Raw genomic sequence first — 23035 nt, forward strand, 5'->3', positions numbered from 1 at the left:
TTAGAATTAACAATTTTTAGGGTCAAGTGCTTTTAGTTTCATTGAGTAGCATTGATAGATGCACATCATCCCAGCACAAATCATATTTCTGTTACCGATGTAAAAGAAATTTATTTGCGTGCGGTGTGTATATGGTTAAATAAGTTCAAGTGAGTAGTATAAGCACAGCTTACTCCTTACCATAAGGTCTAAATATTAAATTTCAACATTAATTTTTGCTATTGTAAAATAATCTCCTTGTAATTGTTTTCGTAGCTTTTATGATTCTTGACATGAAACATACCAAAACAACCATGATAGTAACGTCGAATGAAACTGATGTTTAATTAAAACAAGGAGAGAAGACATGAAAAGAGAAGTCATAGCAACAAGAAACATAGAAAGAAAATGTTATTAATTTTTCCTAATATCTGGATGTACATAAGAAAATGTCCAAAAAAAATAATAAAAATAACTACTTCTACATTGAAAACAAAGATTCACAGTATGCAGTTGAAGATACCCAACAAGAGCATGAATGATAGGAACATGAATAACTTTCTTCTGGGTTGAAATAACGGCGATGTTCTAACAATCTTCCATTTTTAGCCCATCTTGATAATCCTCCGTGACTACTTGCTGCAATAAGTTCACCATCTTTGGTGAAGCATAATGGCTTAATGATGTATTTAAGATCATCCCATATCGATTCTCGATACACTGAAATAAACTTCGTCCATGATGACACTACCCCGTACTCTTTCATCACCCATATCTTGATTTTATTAGACTTGACTTGAGTTAAGCTGAGGCGTCCATCAAGTACTCGCAAATCACAGTGATCCCTTTTCGAGTTAATAGAATTTGGGATATCTATGCATCTTCGTAGAGTCCTTGTTCTGATATCAAATGTAACAATACCTGCTCCAACAATTTGGGCTCCTCGTCGCGGCCAAATCAACCAATGTATAGCGCCATTCGAGACAGAACCGACGATCGGGACGGCCGGTGCTTCGATGACAAGTAAGGGAATGTGAGTAAGTCTTAACCATGAATTGGTTCTCACAGAGAAGACATCAAAGACTATAGGAAAATAGCCATGTGGAAATTGATGAACCGCTGTTATACATGATACAAGCACAACAAGGTAGTCATCAGTGGACTCATCGTAACAAAAGCCATATGCAGCAATCATGTTGAATCGCAGATGTTGCAGAGAGATTTCTTTGCAGGACTGTTTTGGTGTTGTTGGATTCAACAGAAAAATCTTGTCTTCGTCTTTAGGAGCTAGAAGAACAAATCCACGGCAAGAACATGTTATCATGGTGGCACCATGTGGTTTGAGGAAGGGACGAGGATCAAGATCTTGAACAGCAGAATCATCATGAAGGGGTAAGTTGATATCTATGGATTGCAGCGAACCGATTGTGAGAAGGACTCGATTATGGGTGTTTTGTTGGGAAGAAAGTTGAAAGTGGAGATTTGCGAAGGAGGGATCGGAGATGAGAGAGAGCCATGACTTGGACACAGACTTGAAACGTAACAGAGATTTCACGGGCAGGTAAAGAAGGATCTCCTTTATGATTTCTTCAGGGAGATGAGGGGTCTTCATGGCCGGCGAGAGAGAGTCTGCAGATCGATCGCACATGAACTTGTTGAGTGTAAGATATACAAAGCTGAAATAGGAGATTTACATCTGAAGAGATTACCAAATCTAAGGATGATTAGTAGAGAAGCATATATCAAATCACATCATATATATTTATTTTGACCGTTTGTTTTATCTTATTTTGTAAACAAAATTATTTTATAAGTTTTTATAATATTTATTTAAATTTTTAAAGATAATTAAAAAATATATTAAAAAGGTGAGACATATGAAAATATCATAAAATTTTAAAATGATTAAATAAAAATTATTTTTATAAATTAAAAACAAAAAAAGATATCATAAATTTTAAAAATAGCTAATTAATAATTATATATCTTTTATTATTGTAAATAAATATAAAATAGTGTTTATTTTTCAAAAATTTTTACAAAATAAATTTTTATGAAATCTTTAAACTATCTAAAAATTATTTATTTTTTAAATTTTAAACAAACAAACCCATTATTGTTCTTTAAAAGAGAATACTTGTATTATTTCTCATTAGATTCAAATAAATTAATAATGTTTTCAGATTAATAAGAATAGGATTTAAAGCCCATTTCTCTTACATATTTTTTTATGAAAAAATCACTTTTTTTAAATTTTTTTATTTTAAGTTTTTACATATTTTCGGCTAAAGTATTTTTTTGCTGCCATAATTTTCGGTTCAGAGCCTAATCTTTTGTTTATAATTTGCAACCTCAGTATCTTGTCCCTCCAAATCATTTTAAAAGGAATCGAATCAATAGAAAATCCAAAATAAAAGAAATAATAATAAACGCTGAAATCAAATTTTTGGATTTTAAAATAAAAATAATAAAATTATTCTCCAACGCTGTCATTCGCCTGCTCCTTGATTGGTACTCGCATTTAAATACAATGATAATCCATCCGGCTTGAAAAAGCTTTGAGATATCTATTATAGGACGTCTTTAGAATTATTTTTTAATTTTTAATATAAAACATTTGATGGGGGTGTTAATTACATTTTTAGTAACAATACTTATATCTAAACTTATTAATTTTAAGAAAAAATATAATGCAAAATTGAAATTGTTTTATTTAAATAGGAGTAAAATTAAAAATTTAGTTTATTTTTAGATACAGTTAACAATTTGATCACTTCTTCTTAATTTTAATGAGGTAGTTAGAAATACTTTATAATAGGAATTAGAATACTTGATCTTGATTTGCCATTAATCTTGACATAATACTATTCCATATGGTTGTTTTGATATATTTCATATCAATTGATAATGTTTCACTTGTTTGTTACTATACTTTTCAACTTTTGGTCTTGGAAATTTAGAATCAAACAGCATATGGTTCCTAATACTGGATATTTGTTTAATAGATCCATGTATATTTATACTTTCTTGTATCATTGTCAAACTCTCAAGTTAATTTTTTAAATTTTATTTTTATTATTATTATTATTATTATTATATTTTAACTTATAAAATTATGTTAATTTGCTCATGAACTCAAATTAATTGTAATATTGTCTAAATTACTCAACACACTTAATGATAATACTATGCATTACCATGATAAATAGGGATTAACTATCCTAACAACCTTGCTATAATAGAGATGAATTAACTATAGTTAAAAAGGACTAAAAAAGGGGAAAAAAACCAACACTAAGGATCTACTATGGCTAATAAAATTAAAGTTATAAATATAATTCAAATAAAATGTATATAAATGGACCTACCATGGTGGAATAGATTCTACCACATTAGAAAGGATTGAAACCAATTATTATATACTAGTATACTAGAAAAAGTTGAAATCCATAATTAATAAGATATAATATAACAAATCATTGGGATTCTAAGTTGAATAAGTAATTCAAATCTTTTCAAAACTCAAACATGTATAAGTCAGAGTTCAAAAGCATATTAAAGCAAGCGATATCAGTCAAATTGAAAATACTAGAGGGAAAGGATAAAAAATAACATTTTATCATAATTTTGGAGCATTTTTCATCGCCAAGAGTAACACCTTAATTTTGCTAACCAAAAAACTTAATTATTAATTTTAACTTGGACTAACTAAAGCCCGCTAACACATGAGTCACATTCCATTACAAATATTTAAATATTTATTTTAATAAAAGTCTTGATACTAAAATTCTATATTAAAATATTTGCTAGAAATAAAATAGTTATGCAATTTCTATAGCCTTATGCCTCAACTTCTAGTACTTAACAATCAACAATAAATAATAAGAAATTTTAAAAATCAACCTAAATGATAAATGAGTCTTATAATAGAAAATGATTATTTTATAGACTGAAATGGGACTTAAAAATTACTCAAACTAAGCCTTAAGCTGTCGGATGCTTTCCTTTTGCTATACTAAGCTTACATAAAATGTTAAAAAGAGAGATGAGGACTAACGGCTTAGCAACCAAGAGTTCTACCATATATATACAAACTAAAAACTACACATAATTAGTACTATGTACATACGTGTAATTTTATCATCATTATCAAATTATGAGCATAACAATTTACCTGCCATCATTCATAAAAAGTTATATCCAACATATGATCATATACAAGATAGGTAACCCTCTTATTGCTCCATCCAACTTTACACTGATGACTAGAACTATAAGTTTATCCACACTTTGGCCCACACATGAACTAACCAAAGTATCTCTAAAGCTCAAAATATATCCAACTAAAGGTATAGGGCCTAAGCCCCAAACTATAGCTCCCCTTTTTAAAGAATCCAATAATGAGGTGTCTCTATCTCATATTCACCTTTTACAAACCTAGCCCAATAAGTATTGAGGAACAAGGTCCTACATCACTATCATTATCATCTCCTCAACGCATTATCAATGCATGTCACGTATATATGCAACAATCACAATATATACAAGTAGGCTTTAAAATAAATATAGTACATCACTAACTCATGTCAATAAGTCACAATCTTGCTTAGTAGGATTAAAGTGATTCATTAAATTCTATAATTACATTTTTTATGATTTCTCAACAATTTATCATATTTTTACATATAGTCTACGCATAATTATCATACTCAATTAGAAAGAATTGTACATGAGCAACTTGTATTAATTACCACACCTAATATAATTTGAACACACATGAAAAAACTCAGGTTACTTGTTCTCCTTTAACTTACGAATAATCGTACATCAAATTCAAGTAGTAAAAACTCTCAATGAGAGTCTACAAAAGTACACACATATGCAAACATGTTAATATGTGATTCAAAGTTGATAAAAATTACCCTAAGGCTATCCTAAGTTACTTTAGGACCTTAAAGCTGCTAAGATAACCCAAAATTCTCTTTTAAGTCTATATACCTTTATAATTTAATTAGTTAATTAGAGTAGTCCAATTTCATGCTAAATTTTAATTTATAGAAATTTCCAAATTCCTAAATCTTAATTCCTAATCTAAACTCACATTAAATATAATTTACATAATATATTTGGAGGGTGTGTGGGTGCACACGCACAATTAGAGATATGTCTGAATATATATTTGAAGGGTATAGACACAAGAGGGGAAGGTAAATGTCAGCGAAAAGATACTGCGCGTTGCCGGTATGTGATTTTATATATATATATATAACACAAGAATTGATTAATGAAGAGGTGATTGCAATATTACACTCGAATGATGCTTGCTTCTGATCAGGATGGTCATAAAGTATGAATGAGGGAAGGAAGAGAAGGATGAAAAATTGAGAAACTACTTGCTAGAGATTTGAAGCAGTGTACAGCAAGTCTAGGAAGAATGAGGAAAATTGAATGAGGGTAGATGTATAGTTTTCATGAGGTTATAAAATTTAAATTTATAATTTATAAAATTAAACCAATTTCTTCCTTATTATTGTTATCATTATTTCTATACCTATATCTCTTAAGATAATTCTAAGATGATCTTAAAAGTTTAACAAGATTATATTATTATGATTATTTTCCTTCATTTTTGCCTCTTATGATTTTTGACACTGATTCATGACTAAATGCTATAGAAAATGTGCCATGCGCCACAGTGTAAGCTGCTTGCACTGTAACATGTGGCACAAAGAGGTTGTTCTTCCTCTTTGTTCAGTCCATTGTGCCATGGTGAATCATGCACATGTTGTGACACGTGGCACATAACAACACACCATCCTTTTCTCTCTCTTTTTGGCCTACATGGCCCACACTCAACCTCTGAACCATATTCTGAGCTCATTATCAAGGCCAAAAAGTTTCTTAATCCTCTATAACAACTCCTTTCACTATTCTTACTTAATTAAATTTGATTAATCCCTTAATAACTATGGATTAAAATTTGAGATGTTACAACATATGAGTGTTTTAACTACTTGCACTATAATTACAAATGATCTAAATGTATTTTGTGCCTTAAGTTGTTCATAACTACATTGTAAGGTTTAAATAGAGCTCAAATACTAGTTCAAGTGAAAAACTTGTTATACAAATGATTATTTTGTTTTGAGTAGAATTATGAATATTTGACTCCCCTTTATGCTTTTGAAATCAAGGGGTTGAGTGTTAAAATTTTAATATGCATGTTTTGAATTGACTGTGGTATGTTGCACGAGTCAATAATGGTCTATTGAATATGGTCTAAGTGTTGGTGTAAGCTCTTAGCACTTGTGTTATGGTTTGGACACCTAACTTATGTGTTTATATGAAAAAGAAGTGAGTTTTGTAATGGGTGTTTTGATAGAAAAATATTGTGGTTGTGAAATTAGTGCTATTAGCTAAGGTTAGAAGAAAAATTTCTGTAGACACCTAAATTACCTCAATTAGATATTAGACGAAGAATTGAGATACATCAAAAATTCATCTAGGTGCTGTCATTTATAGCAAAATGCTGTCAAATTTTATGCAATGTGTCGTAGTGTATTTGCAGTATGCTGTGGTGCATGTACTGTTTTTGTCAAAAATGATGTTTTCTCACATCACAAGGTATTTAGATCCCTATGCTTTCGCATAGCGATTTTTCTCTTATTTAATAAATATGTGGATTTAAAAGTTTTATATTGAGAAAATTTAGAATTTTTGTTTGTGTAATTTTACAAATTTAGTGATTTAATTGGATTAGTTTCATGATTATCTTGGCCTTAGAATTAACTATGATATAGAAATATGAGTATTACAAACTTGCTAACAGATTTAACAACTTTTGACTTATAAATTCACATTTTAAGTGTGTGTTTGGATTAAAAAATTTACAACTAAAGGTTAGAGTAATAGATTAACAAATTGAAGTTAGAAAAAAAAATTTATAACTTTAACGTGATTTATCTTTAGATACTTTTTTTTAGGAGTCAATTAAATAAATTAAAATTTATTTAGATAATTTGATTCAAAATCCAGTTGAATTATATAAATATGGACATGAATATATATATATATATATATATATGTTTTGTGACTAATTTGATCTTTTTTAGGAAAAAAATATTAAACTTAAAAAACAATTTTTAAAAAATAAGTTACAAATATAAAATGCATTGATAAATCAAAAATCTTAATTTCTAAAGAGGTATAATTAAATGATAAAATTCAAAATATTTAAGTATTGAAAAGTTAAATTAAATTTATAAATGAGAAAATATCCCATTCATGCAAGCTACAATTTTATTTTAAAAAGATAGAATTAACAAATCTAAAATAAAAATTAGTTTAGATGTTTAATAATAAAAAAGAATATAAATTTTATGATATATATTTTTATGATTAATTTAATATTTTTAAGAAAGAAATATTAAACTTTAAATTATTACAATTAAATGTTAAAAAGATAGAATTTAAAAATCTAAAACAACAATTAAAAAGCTAAGGTTGTGACTTTTGATGCAGAAACACTAGCCTTGGTTATAGAATGTCTCGTCCAAGTAATCAATTTCGATTCAAGTTCTTTAGGTTTTCCTTCTTTTTTTTTCTATTTTTAATTTTTTTGCTCAATCCTTCGCCGACAACAAGCTCCACAAATGATAGAACAAGAAGAAACTCAACAGATGGACGAGACCTAACATTGATGGAGCAATCATGACAATAACGTCGACGGAACCCACGACCTTCATGGATGATGATGGTAACAACCAGAGAAACAGTACGCAATGATGACCAGAAGATACTGAGGCAAGTCATGCAACAGATCTCTATTTCTTGAAGATAGAGATGAAGAGTTATCACGTGATTGGGGGGGTAAGGACAAAAGAGAGAAATCTAGCATTAAATCCTTCCCTAACGCCCATTACCCGCCAATGCTCGATGGAAAAGCCAGAGTAATCAACTTTGTCAAGAATGATCATTTGGACCATAACGTTAATTGACATTTTTTTTTCATCCAAACATAATTTGTTGGTCTTTTAACATCCCAACCGAAGTTTTAGACTATCCCAACTTAGGTTAGAATGTTATGCAAATACATACTAAATGACCTAACTACCCAACTACAATCTTAATATCACATTCAATGAGTTTATTAGCTTTCATTAGCTCCATTTAGCTTCTATTAGCTAATAACAACTAATGTATCATCCAACAGCCTAAATTCTTCCTTCAAAAAGCTAGAGTTCATCCAAAACACTGGACCCAATCTCACAACTTTATAAAATCTTTAAAACTAGTTGTAGAAAGGTTAAACAATTCTCATTAGTCCCATTAAGACATATGAGTTCAAACTCATAGCCTTAAGATTTGAAATCAATATGTCCCATCCATAAAATTTACTTCTACAATGTGTAGAAAGAAGGAGTAGAGAAGACATATACCTCAGTAGAACCAAGCTTAAATTGCTTCCAAGACTCCAAATGATCAAGCCCTAGTAGACCTAGTTTCTTCTTCCCATTGCTCTCTCTCTCTTTTTCTCTTATTTCTTCCTTTCTAGTTTGAGCTCGAGCAACAATCTCATTGTTTAAAATTTTCTACCATACACTGTGGCGAATGGCATAGAATGGGCCTTCATAATTTTTTCTTCAATGTGGGCCTAGATGGCTCAATTCACCACTAAACTCAATCCAAAGACTATACCTAACACTAATAAACGCGTTAGCCATCACTAATCATTATTAAATTAATTAATACTCAATCTTACCTAATTATTTTTAATTAATTAATTTAATCTGAGAGTTAAAACCCAGGTTGTTACAATAGATGCAAACTCAACTAAATTGATTACAAGTATGCTTTTTGAGTTTATCATTTTTATATTTCTGTCTTACAAAATTGTACCAATATTCTCATAAACTTGGACTATATGTAAATTTAGTTAAACTCACAAAACTCATCATTTTTTTTTACTGAGTTAAGTGAGTTAAGTATATACTATATAAGACTCGGTTCATAAAAATGGTAGGATTTAGTTAAAAAATAAAACTAAAAAAAGCTATTATTAATAAAAAAGAAAAATATCGTTCTCCAATAGTGATCTCCTTGAAAAGGGAAATAGAGAAAAGTAGAGGAGTCATCACCAAAATTTTAGAGGATAATTTTGAAAAACTTTTTTAAAAAAATGATCTGTAATAACCAGAATAGCATTTGAAAATTAATTGTATATGGTGTAATAACTATCAAATTAAACCACATTGACATGGTAATTAGAGCTAATGTCCCAATTTACACACTACCATGGTAAAAAAAAAAAAAAGCTTCACCATAGTTATAAGAAACAAGAAACAATGAAAACTTTTTCAAATGGGATCTCAATTAAAATCAACTCCCAAAAAACCATTGAACTCAAAATAACAAATCAAAGCAATCAAACAAATGGAAGTAATGGATAATCTTAAAATAGGATTATCTAACATAGCAAGGACATAACAATCAATTTACATGACTTAAGAATTTTACCACAATTGAACTCCCAAACCAACAAAGCAAGCATATTCACCTTGGGAATCAATACAACATTGCAACCCACATTTCAATCATGAACATCAACACCATCAAGTTCACATTTAAAAATTAATCACAATTATTTCAGCCATATCACAAGCCTCATAAGCATGGATTAACAAAATAGGCCAAGCACATGTCACTGGTATAGAGGATAAATAAATCAATCCATACATTGTTGTCCAAATCACGTTAACTATTGCCATGGTAAAAAGCTTAATGAGAGTACAATGCCATACTAATTTCTCTCACCAAATATGGCAGTCACTCTCATCACTCAATGTTTAGGGGATCGTGATTGTTCTCTGTATCCAAATTATTTAATTCCTTTTTCATAAACTTGGCAATAATATAAAGTCTCCACTACTAAAAAAACTCAAATGTTAACACAAATCACAAGGACTTTTAAATGGAAAGAATAAGAATATTCAAAAGTTAAAGTGAATACTCAAGATAACTCATCACCTTTCCATTTTTCCCCCATGCTCAACCTCTCATCTGGTTGACTAAGAAAACATCATTCTACTTTCTACACATTTTTTATTTCTATAATTTAGTTTTTTAATGCAATAATATTGGGTTTTACTAAATTTCTCATGAATTGTGAAAGAAAATGGCTATTTTTTTTTGGGACTTCAACAGTAAAGAAGAAAAAATGGATAGAATAATATATGCATAGTTAGATTGTATAGAGTTAAATCTGAGCCTATGGTTGGGTTCAATTTTAGTTTGGTTTAATGAAGTAAATATTTTGGTTTGATTCGGTCTAAACTTTTTGTATAATTTGATCGGCTAGTTTTGAAGAAATTGGAAGTAAACCAAGTGAACTGATGCTCCCCCCAAGAGGAAGAATCCTGATGATAAATATTAGACACAAAGAAAGATCTCCGAGACTATATAAACAATAAAAGATATTAATTTTCACTCTATTGCCTCCGTTCATATATAAGCTTGCATTTTTTTTTTGTAATCCTTAATTAGTATCATAAATTCCAAAAATGCCATAATATCTAAATGTCTAAAAATAATAGGCTTCAAATGTTAATACTTATGATTGTCAATATTAATCCCAAAACAAGAAGAATCCAAATTAATTGTCAAAAGTACTCAATCAATTTCGGCCCCAAAAAAATTAAGCAAACAAGCACTACATTGCTATGACGTTGGTTAAACTTGTAAATTTAAATAAACTCATGACGTGGATGTAAACTCAAATTATGAACTTATAAGAGTTTATCTCTATTAATATTAAAAGAATATGATTAAATAATTATAATATAAAATATGACCATAATTTATTAATAGATCATTATATTCTACATAGAAAATTCAAAAAAAGGAAACTTCTTTTTTGTATTTCTAGTTTTTTTTATTAATATTAGTTTGCATCTTATTTGAGTTTTATGAGCAATTTGACAAGACATTGTAAACTAGAAATGTAAAACTAGATAAGTTTATGAATGAGTTGATATGCTCTTATATGTCAGAAATATAAATGATAAATTTGAAAAGTCAGCTTATGATGAGTTTGATAATAATGATCACTACTATTGAAAAAGAAGAAGAAGGAGCCAATCATCACTACCACATATACATAATATAAAAGAACTTCCAAGAGTTCTAAGAAAGTGGGAGTAAAGTTTCAGTATATACAATTGCAGCAGCCAACAACCAAAAGTTCTGGTAATCATCGTAGTCACGAACTTCTAGCAGTTCCCCTCCTTCACTCCATTTTAATAATTCCAAATTACGCTGTAATGTAACAAGTTGGCCATTTTTGGTCAAGCATATCGGTTTACAATAAGAAAAACACATTCCACGAAGAGAAGATACAGACATCAGTTTAGTCCAAGATGATTTCACTCCATACTCTTTCATCATCCACACCTTAATTTCATGGTCGGTGATATCAATCAGAGCGAGAGATCCTCCAAACACTCGCAGATAACATAACCCGCCTAAGTCAACATCATCAGGCTCTAATACCAATTGTTGCAATAAACTCCTTGTTCTTATATCAAAGGCAAGGATTTTTTTTACGCGACATGGCGGATACCAAACTAACCAATGAATGGCACCGTTTACAACAGAACCAACCCCTGGAGAAGGGGTTACATGCAATACTTGATGATCGAGAGCGAGCTTTTCCCACGAATTGGTTCTGACAGAGAAGACATAAAACCCTAATACTGAAGGAGACAACAACGACAACGACGATGCGAGCACTATTAAGTAGTCATGAGTGGATTCATCGTAACAGAAGCCATAAAGCTCAGAGAGAACCCATGGAAGAGGAAGTGGGATGTGTTTGTGCTCACCAGTGGAAGGATTCCAGAGAAGAAGATCGTCTTCTTCCTTGTTCAGAAGAAGCAAAAAGCCTCGACAGGAAGTTAAAATAACGTCATAGTTGATGGGGGAATCGAGCTTGATAGTTGCAGAATCGTCATGAAGAGATGTGTTGAGATCTATGGATCGAATTTGCTGATGAATTCTGTAAGGGAATCGAAGGGTGTGTTGGGAAGATCGTTGAAAGTGAAGATTTGCGAAGGAGGGATCGGAGATGAGAGAGAGCCATGACTTGGACACAGACTTGAAACGCAGCAGAGATTTCACGGGCAGGTGAAGAAGGATCTCTATTTTCAGATCATCGGGAAGTTTCTCCATTGCTGTTTGCTTCTGCATGGTCAGATCAGTACCAGAAAGAGAAAGGCTTAGTTGGATCGACGACGTCGTTGTGGAAGATATATAAAATCCAAAGTTTGTTTCTCACTGTGTTTATTTATTATGTTCATGGTGGGTAATTATTGGATTTTTCATTTTTCTATAATATATTATTAGGAAAAGAAGATATCTATCCATATATCTAAAACAACGATTATATATTTCTTTTCTTTTTTTGATAAAGAATATTTTATCTATCTCTATTTATCTAGTAAGTCTAATAGATTTTGGAGTCAAGTCATGAAAAGGAACAAAATCCGAAAAAAAAAATGAGGAAAATTTATTTTAAATAGTAATAATTATTGTAAATTTACTTTTAGTATAAATATTTATTAATTTTAATAAAAAATTTAAAAATAAAAATATTTTTTTAGAAATATCATTATAATATCAAATTAAAAACAACTTAATTTAGAGCACAAAAGTATTGATTGGAAGTGATGGAAGACGTACTTACATAGTAATATTTCAATTTATAAAATATTTTTAGATAAAATCATATATATTAATAAAGCTTATTAAATATATTTTATAACTTTTTTTCAAAAAATAAGGTTACCAAATGTAATATTAAAAAAAGAATTATTAATAAAACTTTATTTTTATCAAAGTGTTATATTTTACAGTGACAAAACTCTCCAAAAGTATTTTATAAATTTAGAAAAAGGGAGTATCTATTCAAACTCTATTTCATATTTTTTCAGTATTTGTATCCATTTAATATCTTGTTAATTTGCTTGAACTCTTAGGCTGACTCATGTGATAGCCAAAATTTATCTGGTGAGTAACCAAAATTGAGTTATTCAATGAGTGTGTCAAGTGACATGATAATAATTATTCCATTTAACCAGATAATTGTTAAAGAGTTTATGACATGATGCTCCATGAACTTTATAGTGCGAGTTTACAAAATTTGATAATGATCTTGGTCAAAGCCTCCAAGAAACCCGCGGGACTAGTTAGAATGACTTTATCTCGCGGCCAAAAACAAGTGACATTGTCTCAAAAATTGTAAATTTACCTTCCGATCTTAATTCTGGAAGCAACCAAATCTTCAATTTTTGGTTATCAAATTCTCTTTTTTTATAAGGACATAGGTATATAGATAGATAGATATAAATATAAGAGAGAGTTTATATCGTTTGGTTACAAGGCGCTAAAAAAGACACATAAACTTTATGCATGCACAAATAACGATAGCGTTGGAGATAATACTCCAAGTTTCCCGAGCAAGATACCTTCGAGAGATGAAATAAATAATTTTTTTAAAAAAAAAAGTCTAACATGATGAATTTGGTCAACACGCCAGAGTTATTTTGAAAGAATGACAGTTAAGTGTTAAAATATTAAATTAATACCAATAAGTCTCCGATACATTTTTTTAAAAAAATAAGTTAAAAAATTAATTTAAATTATTATAAATTTAAAAATTTCAATTGCAAATAAGTTTTTAAATATAAAATATAACTTTTAAATTGCAACAAAAAAAAATTTTTTTGTAGCTATTTAAATTAATATTTATAATTTATTTTATAAAAATTTTTGTTGAGAATCTAATTGTCATTAATTTATTTTTTTAGGACCAAACTATCATTCTTTCAATTATTTTTTGTCATTGTCAGATCTCTCTACAAAAGTTTTCATAGTCAGATCAATGACATGAAATATATCGAAACAACCAAATATAAATATAATAGAATATAATTGTATTTAGGGCAAACTAAGGAGAAAACAAAAACGACTAGATCAAATCAATCTACAATCTCAAGGAAAGTAAAGTTTCAGTATATAGAATCATAGGTCTCCAAAAATGAGGGCGTGGATGAACAAAATCTCATGATGTTCTAAGAGCTCTCCTTTGTCACTCCATTTAGATAATCTTACATGACTATCTACTGCAACAAGTTCACCGTCTTTTGTAAAGCACAATGGCAAAATATCGTGACTGATCATCCTGACGATTGTGTATGAACCTTTAGGTTTCTAAATTTTGAATGTTCGAAGATTGCAATCGTAGAATTAAGAAGTTGCAAACAATATTACACACATAGATATAATAGAACCAGAATTCGAGTATTTCTATTTGAGCTGTACAAAATGAAATTCTCACACACGGTCAGCAAGATTAAATGAGACTGTTAAATAAACAGTACATGTCAGAATGTAATTTGGGTTGCAAATTACTGTAATGAAGATATTCAGACCTATCAGCCACCAAACGTCTAGTAGCAGGACCACTAGAATGTTCCTATGATTGTTTCTCATTCTGAATATTTGAAGAGCAAATTCAAAAGTACAAAAAAGTCAAGTCTTTTAAAGAAAACATAATATGATAGGGCATCTTAATGGATACCAACGTGAAAAGGTTACCTTCAAGGATGATAAGGATTTTAATTTCATAAAGGGTATTCACGAACATTACCATAGAAAGATAATTCTTTTTACAGTCTAACCAAGATTCACATGGGAAGTAAGAAATATTTAATTTTCCATGACAATTTTTCAATTAGTTTCCCAAAAATGTTGTTTTAACTTCTTAACAATACTCAGGACAAAAGATCAATATTATTCGATATTGATCTGTAATTCCGAAACTGCTCTGTAATTCCTAATATGAAATACACCAACAAAACCATAATAATAACCATTACTTCTGTTCAAAAATGTAAGATAATTTTTTGAGAAGTTGAATGTTAAAAAAGTATAAGATATTTTTAATTTTTCAATGTGTAATCATTGACTTTTTTAAAAAAATATCCTTATTGATAATAATTTTATATTTATTGTAGAATATTTAATAAGAATAAATATAAAAAGATAAGATTAATTTGAAAGTAAGTAATTACTTTATTAGGAGTAAAATTTAATTAAAAATATTTTATATTTTTTAATGGAGAAAGTATGAGGTAAAAAGCACAGGGTTACGATTAAGCACCTGATTCTTCTAATTGATCACCATCACTCTTGGGCCTCCTCCTAATGACAACACTACACTGACGGCACGGAAAGCAGAATTTCAGTGTATACACTTGCACACGCAAACGACATCGGCCTAGGAAAAAAATTCAGATGATCTACTACTTGGAGTTCTTCTTTGGCACTCAATTTTAGTGATCCTATAGTAATATTTCTTACAATAAGTTGATTGTCTTCGGTGAAGCAAAATGGTGAAAAGAAATCGACATGGCACGGATTAGTAGATACGGTGAAAAAATGAGTCCATGATGACTTCACTCCATATTCTTTCATCACCCACATCTTAATTACATCACTGTTCTCAGTTAGTGTTAGGCGTCCTCCAACAACTCCCAAGAAACCTGAACCATCTTCATAATCATCAGGAACAGGTATCTCCAGCAAATTCTTCGCTGCTATGTCAAAAGCAATAATTTAAAGCACTCAGGTGGCGGTTGTCGTACATACCTAGCAAACCAATGAATGGCACCGTGTAAGATTGAGCCACCGATCGGCATATCCCATTGATAGATATATTGGCATTCCTCAGTAAGTATTTCCCACGATTTGGTTTTGAGAGAGAAGAGAGCGAGGAAGTGTGATACAAGAACAAGAATGTAGTCATCAGTGGACTCATCATAAGCAAAGCCATACATATATATAAATATGCCCCGATTCAAGACACCACTGGAAGGATTCCACAGAAAACGTTTTCGTTGTTAATCAACAACTAGTAACAGAAAACCTCGGCAAGAACCCATAATCTCGACATCAGCAGGTGTCCTGCGTCGGGGAAAATTGAGATGCACAACAGCAGAATCGTCATGAAAGGGACCGTTGAAATCTATGGATTGAAATTGCGATTTAGCAGACAGAAGGATTCGATGGGTGTGTTGGGAATATCGTTGAAAATGCAGTTCCGCGAAAAGGGGACTGGAGATGAGAGAGTGCCATGACTTAGAAACACACCTGAAACGCAGGAGAGATTTGACGGTCAAGCGAAGAAGGATTTCCCATATGACTTCTTCGGGAAGGAACTTCTTGTTTTCTCGCCGTCGCATTTTGGAAGGGTGAGCACCCGAGAAAGAGGAAGATGCTTTTCTAGTACGGGAATGAAGTGAAGCTGACCGGAAAAAAGCGCTCGATCGTTTCAATCGATTCCTCCTTAAGGAAATTTGGAGAAGAAAAGATTTAGGGCTTAGAAACATAACCATGATGCGGCTAGCTCTAGGGTTTGGGAATGGAATGAAGCTAGCGGGAAGAAAAAGTGCTCGCTCGCTTAGGAAAATGGTTCTCTGTTGTTGCGCCGCGGGAAAGACGAGTGACATCTAGAAATGAACTTTTTTTTTTTTTAATACAAGATCATCACAATAAAAGCCATGCGTAAGCCTTTTATGATTCGCAGAAGGATTGTAAAATAAAATAATATTAAAATACTCATTTAGAGTCTTGTGAACTAAAAAATTTATATAATAATTAATTTTTATATATATATATGATTAAAAATGATCTTTTAATTATTTATGATGAAATTTTTAATAGTTTTGATAATTGTTGAGAAATGATAGCCATGGCTATGATAGAAGTTACTTTTAATGTGAGATAAAATTTTTATAGAATTAAAATAAATATTAATTTTTGAAATCTTAACATTTTAACAAATATTTAACTCTTCCAAAATTCTTATAAGTTCAGGCTGAATTGATAATCAAAATTTTTAAAATATTTTTTAATCCAATTGCCTTGTTCTACTCTAAAAATGGGTTTCAAATCAATATCTAAGAAAAAAGTTCCGTTTTGAAAGGCTCCTCTATTAACCTGTCATTTTCAATAAGCTGTTAAAAAAAAGAAAAAGGCTTTGTGAACAGTCCCAGCTTATTAAAACGGCTAGGGTTAGCTGGTCCTTTGTCTTAGCCTTGTGTCGTTCAGTGTTTATGTATGGTGGGAACAAAGAGAGAACTTCCTCAAGAACAATTTTTTTTTTAAATATTTCAAAAGAAACAGCACAACGCATAAACCAAAGTATTCTCAAAAAGATTTTATTTTTAAAAGAAAAAATAAAAAAAACTATCATTATCATATCTTTGTATATATTATTAATGAAGTTATAAATATAATTTAATTTTTTTTAACTCTTGCTATATTATTATTAATTTTAAACAGGGACAAAGGTGTATAAAATTAATATGTAAAATTTTTTCAAATAAAAAAATTTATATATTTAATTTTAACTCTTGCTATATTATTATTAATTTTAAAAAGGGACAACGGTGTATAAAATTAATATGTAAAATTTTCTCAAATAAAAAACTTTATATATTTTGTATCGAGTAGATTTTACACCATGTGCGGCACATTTCACCCATTGAATGTCAAGGCTTTTTATTAACTGATCTAATACCTAATTCTTATTTTATTCATGCACAATTTTATTGTGACTTTTGTGATCTAAAAAAATGGGAGAGAGAGGGAGAGAGAGAGAGAGGATTTTAATGTGCTTAATTAAAAAATAGGACAAGTGAATCTGAAAATTTTTAGCAGATATAACATGTAAAATGAAAGGGTATGTAAAATTTATTAAGAATTTTTAACCCTTCTTCTCTATATTTTTTAAATTAAACTCAATAAAATTTCAATTCTTTCCCCACCATTCCCCTCTAATCAAACAAAAGTAAAATTAATAGAAGCTGAATATTGAATAAATATTTATTTGATAATTATATGATAAATGATACTCCCTCTATTAAAACATGTAAAGCATTTTTAACTGAATATTATTTTCAATAAAGTAGTTACTTGTCTTTAAACTAACTCTATCTTTTTATATTTATCCCTATTTAATAGAGTGTTTCACCCTAAAAAAATATAAAGTATTCTATTCAATAAGAACACTTTTTTTTAAAAAAAAATAATGATTATCCTTTGAAAGACTCCAAATGCCTTATTAAAAAAGGGGAGATTACCTTTTGATTAATGACTATGATATATAGTGCCAATTTGAATTTCAGTTAGGTATAATAAATTTTAAAAATAATTAATTAAATAGTAGATTTTAATCATAATGAATTATATTGTAATGTAATTTGTGTGGATACCCTTTTTTAAAATTAATTTTAACAAAATTGAATATATTTGAATGATTTAGTCACAATCAATTTTAGCTATATAAATTACTACGAAGGACATTGCTTTTTAAAATTAAGTTATTAATATATTTGTATCTAATATTATTAAATTTGTTAAATTTTATTTAAGAAATAAAATATATTATTTAAATTGCATATCTGATTAATTATACAAATTTAAAGTATATCAATATTAACAATTTAATTTACGTAAATAAATAATTCAATATATCTTAGTTCAAATAAATTTAATAAAAGGGAAAGATCTAATTCTTAAATACCAAATATCAATTTTACAATAACTAATGAAGATGATAATATAAAAATTGATCACTAATAACATTATAAATATAAGTCATATCTGATGAAGATGTTAAGTACTGTTTTAAAATTTTGACAACATAAAAAATGTAACAATGTCACAAATGATGTAAAGTCTCTCTTTCTGAATCTTTACAACAATCTTTGTCATGACTCTAAATTTTAAATTAATTTTTCTCTACTAATTAATATTTTATTTGAATTAGTTTTATAGTAAGTGCTAAATGAAGGATGATTGTTGATATGAACTTATACTAGAAATTTTTTTGAGGATCTTTAAATTTTATTAAGGAAAAAAAATAGAGAGAAGATAAGAGAGTTTGATTTTATTTTTATTAAATTATGTGTTTTCTTTTGTAATTTTTTCTTGGGCCTTTGTTTGTAATTTTCCCCAATGCTTTTTGATAAGCCTTTTTTCCCAAAAGTAGGAGTGTTCACCAGATAAGACAGGATCGGGACACCCTCATCCCATGTCTTATCCCAAAAAAAAGATCGGGACTGAGTTTTGGTCTCGTGTCCCGTCTTGTCCCGAAAGTCGTCCGTCCCATTAGGAGTCGGGATGGGATTGATACAAGATCAAGACGTCCCCCGTCTCAATAAATGAAATAATATTGAAGAAAGATTTAAATAATAATGTTCATTAAAATTTTAATAGAAGTTACTTTCAATGTGAGACAAAGCTTTTATAGAATCAAAACAAATATTAATTTTTGAAATCTTAACATTCTAACAAATATTAACAATTGCACAAAGAATGCAAAATCTCTCTCTTTGAATCTTTGCAACAATCTTTGTCATTATTCTAAATTTTAAATTAATTTTTTTCAATTAATTAATATTTTATTTGAATTAGTTGTATAGTAAGTGCTGAGTGAAGCATGCTAGTTGATAAGAACTTAAGCAAGCAACTTTTTTTAAGGATACAAAGTTTAAATTTTATTAAAAAAAAAGAAAGAGAAGAAGAGAGAGTTTAGTTTTATTTTTATTACATTATGTGTTTTCTTTACAATTTTTTCTTGGGTCTTTGTTTGTAATTTTTTAAATACTTTTTGTTAAGCTTTTTTCCCAAAAGCTCGGGTTCTCATCTTCCTGAAAAAATTGATTTTTGGCCCAAAAATTGATTAGCCAAATTTACAAGTGTTTAGATAATTTTGACAAAAATCAATTTGTTTCTCAAATAATTGATTAAAAACACTATCCAAACACACACACACACAACCATTTTGGCAGAGAGGATGGGAGGTTGGGAGCAATAGAAAATAAAGGAGAGGTATATATTGTTACTTGTTTGAGAGGAGAGAGAAGCCTCCTCTATCTTTCCTTTGAGATAAAGGTAAATCTGAATAGTTCAAATTTAATTTAGATGGTTCAGATTTAATATTTTTATTTTTTATTTATATTTTTAAAATAAAATATATATAAAAATTGTAAAAAAATTTTAATAAATATATTTATCAATTTGATAATCCAAATTTAATATAAATAATCTAAATTTAATATAAAAAATTTAAATTAACTTTTCAAATATATTATGAATAATATAATATATTCTAAATAGAACAATAAATTTATTAAACTAATTTTAATATTAAATATAGATCATCTATACTAAATCTAGATTGTCAAATTGATAAGTGTATTTATTAAAAAAATTATAATTTTTATATATTTTTTATTTTAAGATATAAATAAAAAATAAAAATATTAAATATTAAATCTAAATTATTTAAATTTAATCTGAACGGTCCAGGTCAAGTCTCTACCTCAAAGGAGAGGTAGAGGAGAGAAGTCGTGTCCGTTAGAGAGAGGCTGATTTTTTGTGAGATGTACAGAGACAGGTGGGAGAAAGTGGTGCTAGAACATGTGAGAGGCATATATGTGTTGTCACCAACTTCAGAGTTGAAATTTAAATTCCCCGCCAAGGCTGAAATTAAAAGAGCAAAACCATGTCAAAAGTCACAGCTTGGCAGCTTAGAGCCAGCGCTGTAACTAGAGCCAATTACTGTTCACTAAGCCAAGGAACAGTATTATGAGTTAGGAGCCAAAATTTCAGTGGTTCTCAAAAAATAAACTAGTTACAGCCTTGTGCGTTGCACGAGTTATTTTATATTACTTGTCAACAAAATACACTTCACATTACGTTGATAAAAAAATATGGAAATGACACCAAGTAATGAACAAAAATTATGAACATGAAGCAATGTTACATGATTTAAAAGGTTAATAATAAAACGTACTAATTTTTTACCAAACAAATCAAAGGTTTGGAAGGTTTGGAAGTTTTGAAAGATTTCTTTGTCTCTACGCAATGAAACTTTCAATCCTACAATAAATCAGCAAAATTTTCACTTGTTAAAATTGCACTTACTCCCCTTTAAAATTGCAATGAACCTCATAAAAGAACCAATTCCCCTCACTAATTATTTTAAAATTATCAAGCATACATATTTAAAAATATTGTTTACTCTTGTAATTATTATACAAATAAATTTAAGTTACAAATGAATACTTATGAAAAGAAAAATTATTAATAATGAATATTCAAAGATTTATTTCAGAGTTCCGGTTAGTCGGTAGCTTGAAAACAAAAATAGCCCCCATATTGGATTGAAATCTATAGTTGCATGTGCCTTAAGAAGCATTTGGACTTCTAAATGAAAGACGTATTACTGGATTACTATACGATTATGAGCCTCTTTAAAATACAATATGAAAAGTAAGTTTCTGTGACTCATTTGAGGGGAAAATTATTTGGATACAAGCTTGAGTTAATATGTGGGACTAGGTTCCCTTTACAGTGAAATAGATATCTAATGGATATCATCTTTATATTGAGATTGTAATCGATCAAATGACGTGGAAATTGGGAAAAAATATTGCTGATTATAGTAAATCAAAAGTTTACTAATCTAAACAGATATATTATTGGGATAACTTAGTTGATTATTTTCAATCATATATATATAATGTAAAGAATTATTCAAAATATAGATAGATTCTTCACAAATAGCCACACACAAACATGAATCTTCGCATTTATAAAAATATATCATATATATAAATATGGGCACATTCAAACGTGTGAATCACACATGTATTTGATAAATTTGATAGACTCATTTGCATAGTCCAACATGATCCCACCCCATATTCTCTTATCATCCAAATCTCAACTTGTTTTGGAGTAGTCATGCCAATAAGACCAAGGCATCCTCCAAGTATTATCAACTCACATGTTTCATACTTGAAATCATCAGCGTAAACTCAGTCAAGTTAAATCAAATGCAGTTATTGCTTCATGCGAAGCTTTCCCTGATCCAACACACGACCAACCAATGAATACTAGCGTTTAAGGTTGAACCAGCCAATGGATCAGGCCGATCCATTGGACTGATACATGTGAAACATCCTTCAAGTTCTTCCCATGAATTGGTTCTCACAGAGAAGATATGGATCTCAGAACCAGAAACAGATCCATTGTATGACGCAAGCACTATTATGTAATCATCCATGGATGATAACCAAAGCCAAACAGAAATGCAGAACGACGCGGATGCATTGATGGGATATTTTTGCAGACCCGGGTTGAAGGATTCCATATGACAAGTTGAGAATCATAATCAGGAACTAGAAACAAGAAACCTCTGCAAGAACCCATAATCTCTAGTTGATAAGGTGGTAAGGTAGATGAAAACCGAGGCTTACAAAAGCAGCATCATTGTGAAGAGATGCATTGAGATCTAGAGATTGAAATTTGGAACAAAGAATTTCAGAAGAAGAAAAGTAAAAGATTCGGTGGGTGAGTGGGGAAGATCTTACAAAATGCAAATCTGCAAAATGGGGACTAGAGATGAGAGAGCCATGGCTTAGATACACACCTGAAACGCAGTAAGAGATTTGACAGGCAAGCGTAGAAGCATTTCTAATATCACTTTTCTGGAAGGTTCTCCTTCGCCATGGTTGCCTGAGTTGCTTGTTTCTGGTTCTGGGAATGACCTAGCACTAGAGAGGAGGCCATTGGGGGGGGGGGGGGTATGCGTGTGTATTTGGAGGGCTATAGAATGAGCCCTACGAAGCATTTTACCAGAAAATACTAGGTCAAATTTAATGATAACGATTTGTCAATGCTTAGTGGCCAAAAAGGGACTTGTCAGCCACGTGTTGCCAACCAAAGGTGAATAGTATAGTCCTTTATATAATTATATTAATGATTATGAAGAATACTTCACATTGGTCAAAAACAAAAACTTAGACCAACATTTTCGGCTCAAATACTTGTAATCACATTACAGATTACATATTCTGATGTTGTGCTCGCCCTGCTTTTGTTCTCTTCACATGAAGTAAAGATGAGATGCATACCATATTTCTGT

General features: G+C 29.8%; 3 protein-coding genes across 4 annotated transcripts; all 3 read right to left on the reverse strand.

Annotated features, from left to right (window-relative positions):
- Window positions 1-409: 409 nt before the first annotated feature.
- LOC129292783 (F-box/kelch-repeat protein At3g06240-like) lies at window positions 410-1684 on the reverse strand. The gene has a single exon (XM_054930428.1). The coding sequence runs from the start codon at window positions 1625-1627 to the stop codon at window positions 461-463; it is 1167 nt and encodes a 388-aa protein (XP_054786403.1). The 5' UTR covers window positions 1628-1684; the 3' UTR covers window positions 410-460.
- A 9476-nt stretch (window positions 1685-11160) lies between these two features.
- Window positions 11161-12222, reverse strand: LOC129292366 (F-box protein CPR1-like). Its single transcript, XM_054929932.1, has one exon. It carries the CDS (start codon window positions 12220-12222, stop codon window positions 11161-11163), a length of 1062 nt encoding a protein of 353 aa, XP_054785907.1.
- Window positions 12223-15071: 2849 nt separating this feature from the next.
- Window positions 15072-16537, reverse strand: LOC129292029 (uncharacterized). 2 transcript variants are annotated; one of them, XM_054929524.1, is made up of 3 exons: window positions 16186-16316; window positions 15685-15999; window positions 15072-15578 (listed from the first exon to the last, which is right to left on the reverse strand). In XM_054929524.1, exons 2-3 carry the CDS (start codon window positions 15866-15868, stop codon window positions 15250-15252), a joined length of 513 nt encoding a protein of 170 aa, XP_054785499.1. In that variant the 5' UTR covers window positions 15869-15999; window positions 16186-16316; the 3' UTR covers window positions 15072-15249. The 2 variants fall into 2 exon arrangements, with proteins under 2 accessions (XP_054785499.1, XP_054785500.1); XM_054929525.1 differs by having other exon boundaries at window positions 15072-15999; window positions 16186-16537.
- Between the last annotated feature and the right edge of the window lie 6498 nt (window positions 16538-23035).

This window comes from Prosopis cineraria, unplaced genomic scaffold (assembly GCF_029017545.1).
Source record: "Prosopis cineraria cultivar Desert tree isolate PC_DT_omini unplaced genomic scaffold, ASM2901754v1 PC14, whole genome shotgun sequence".
NCBI classification, from domain to species: Eukaryota; Viridiplantae; Streptophyta; class Magnoliopsida; order Fabales; family Fabaceae; genus Prosopis; species Prosopis cineraria.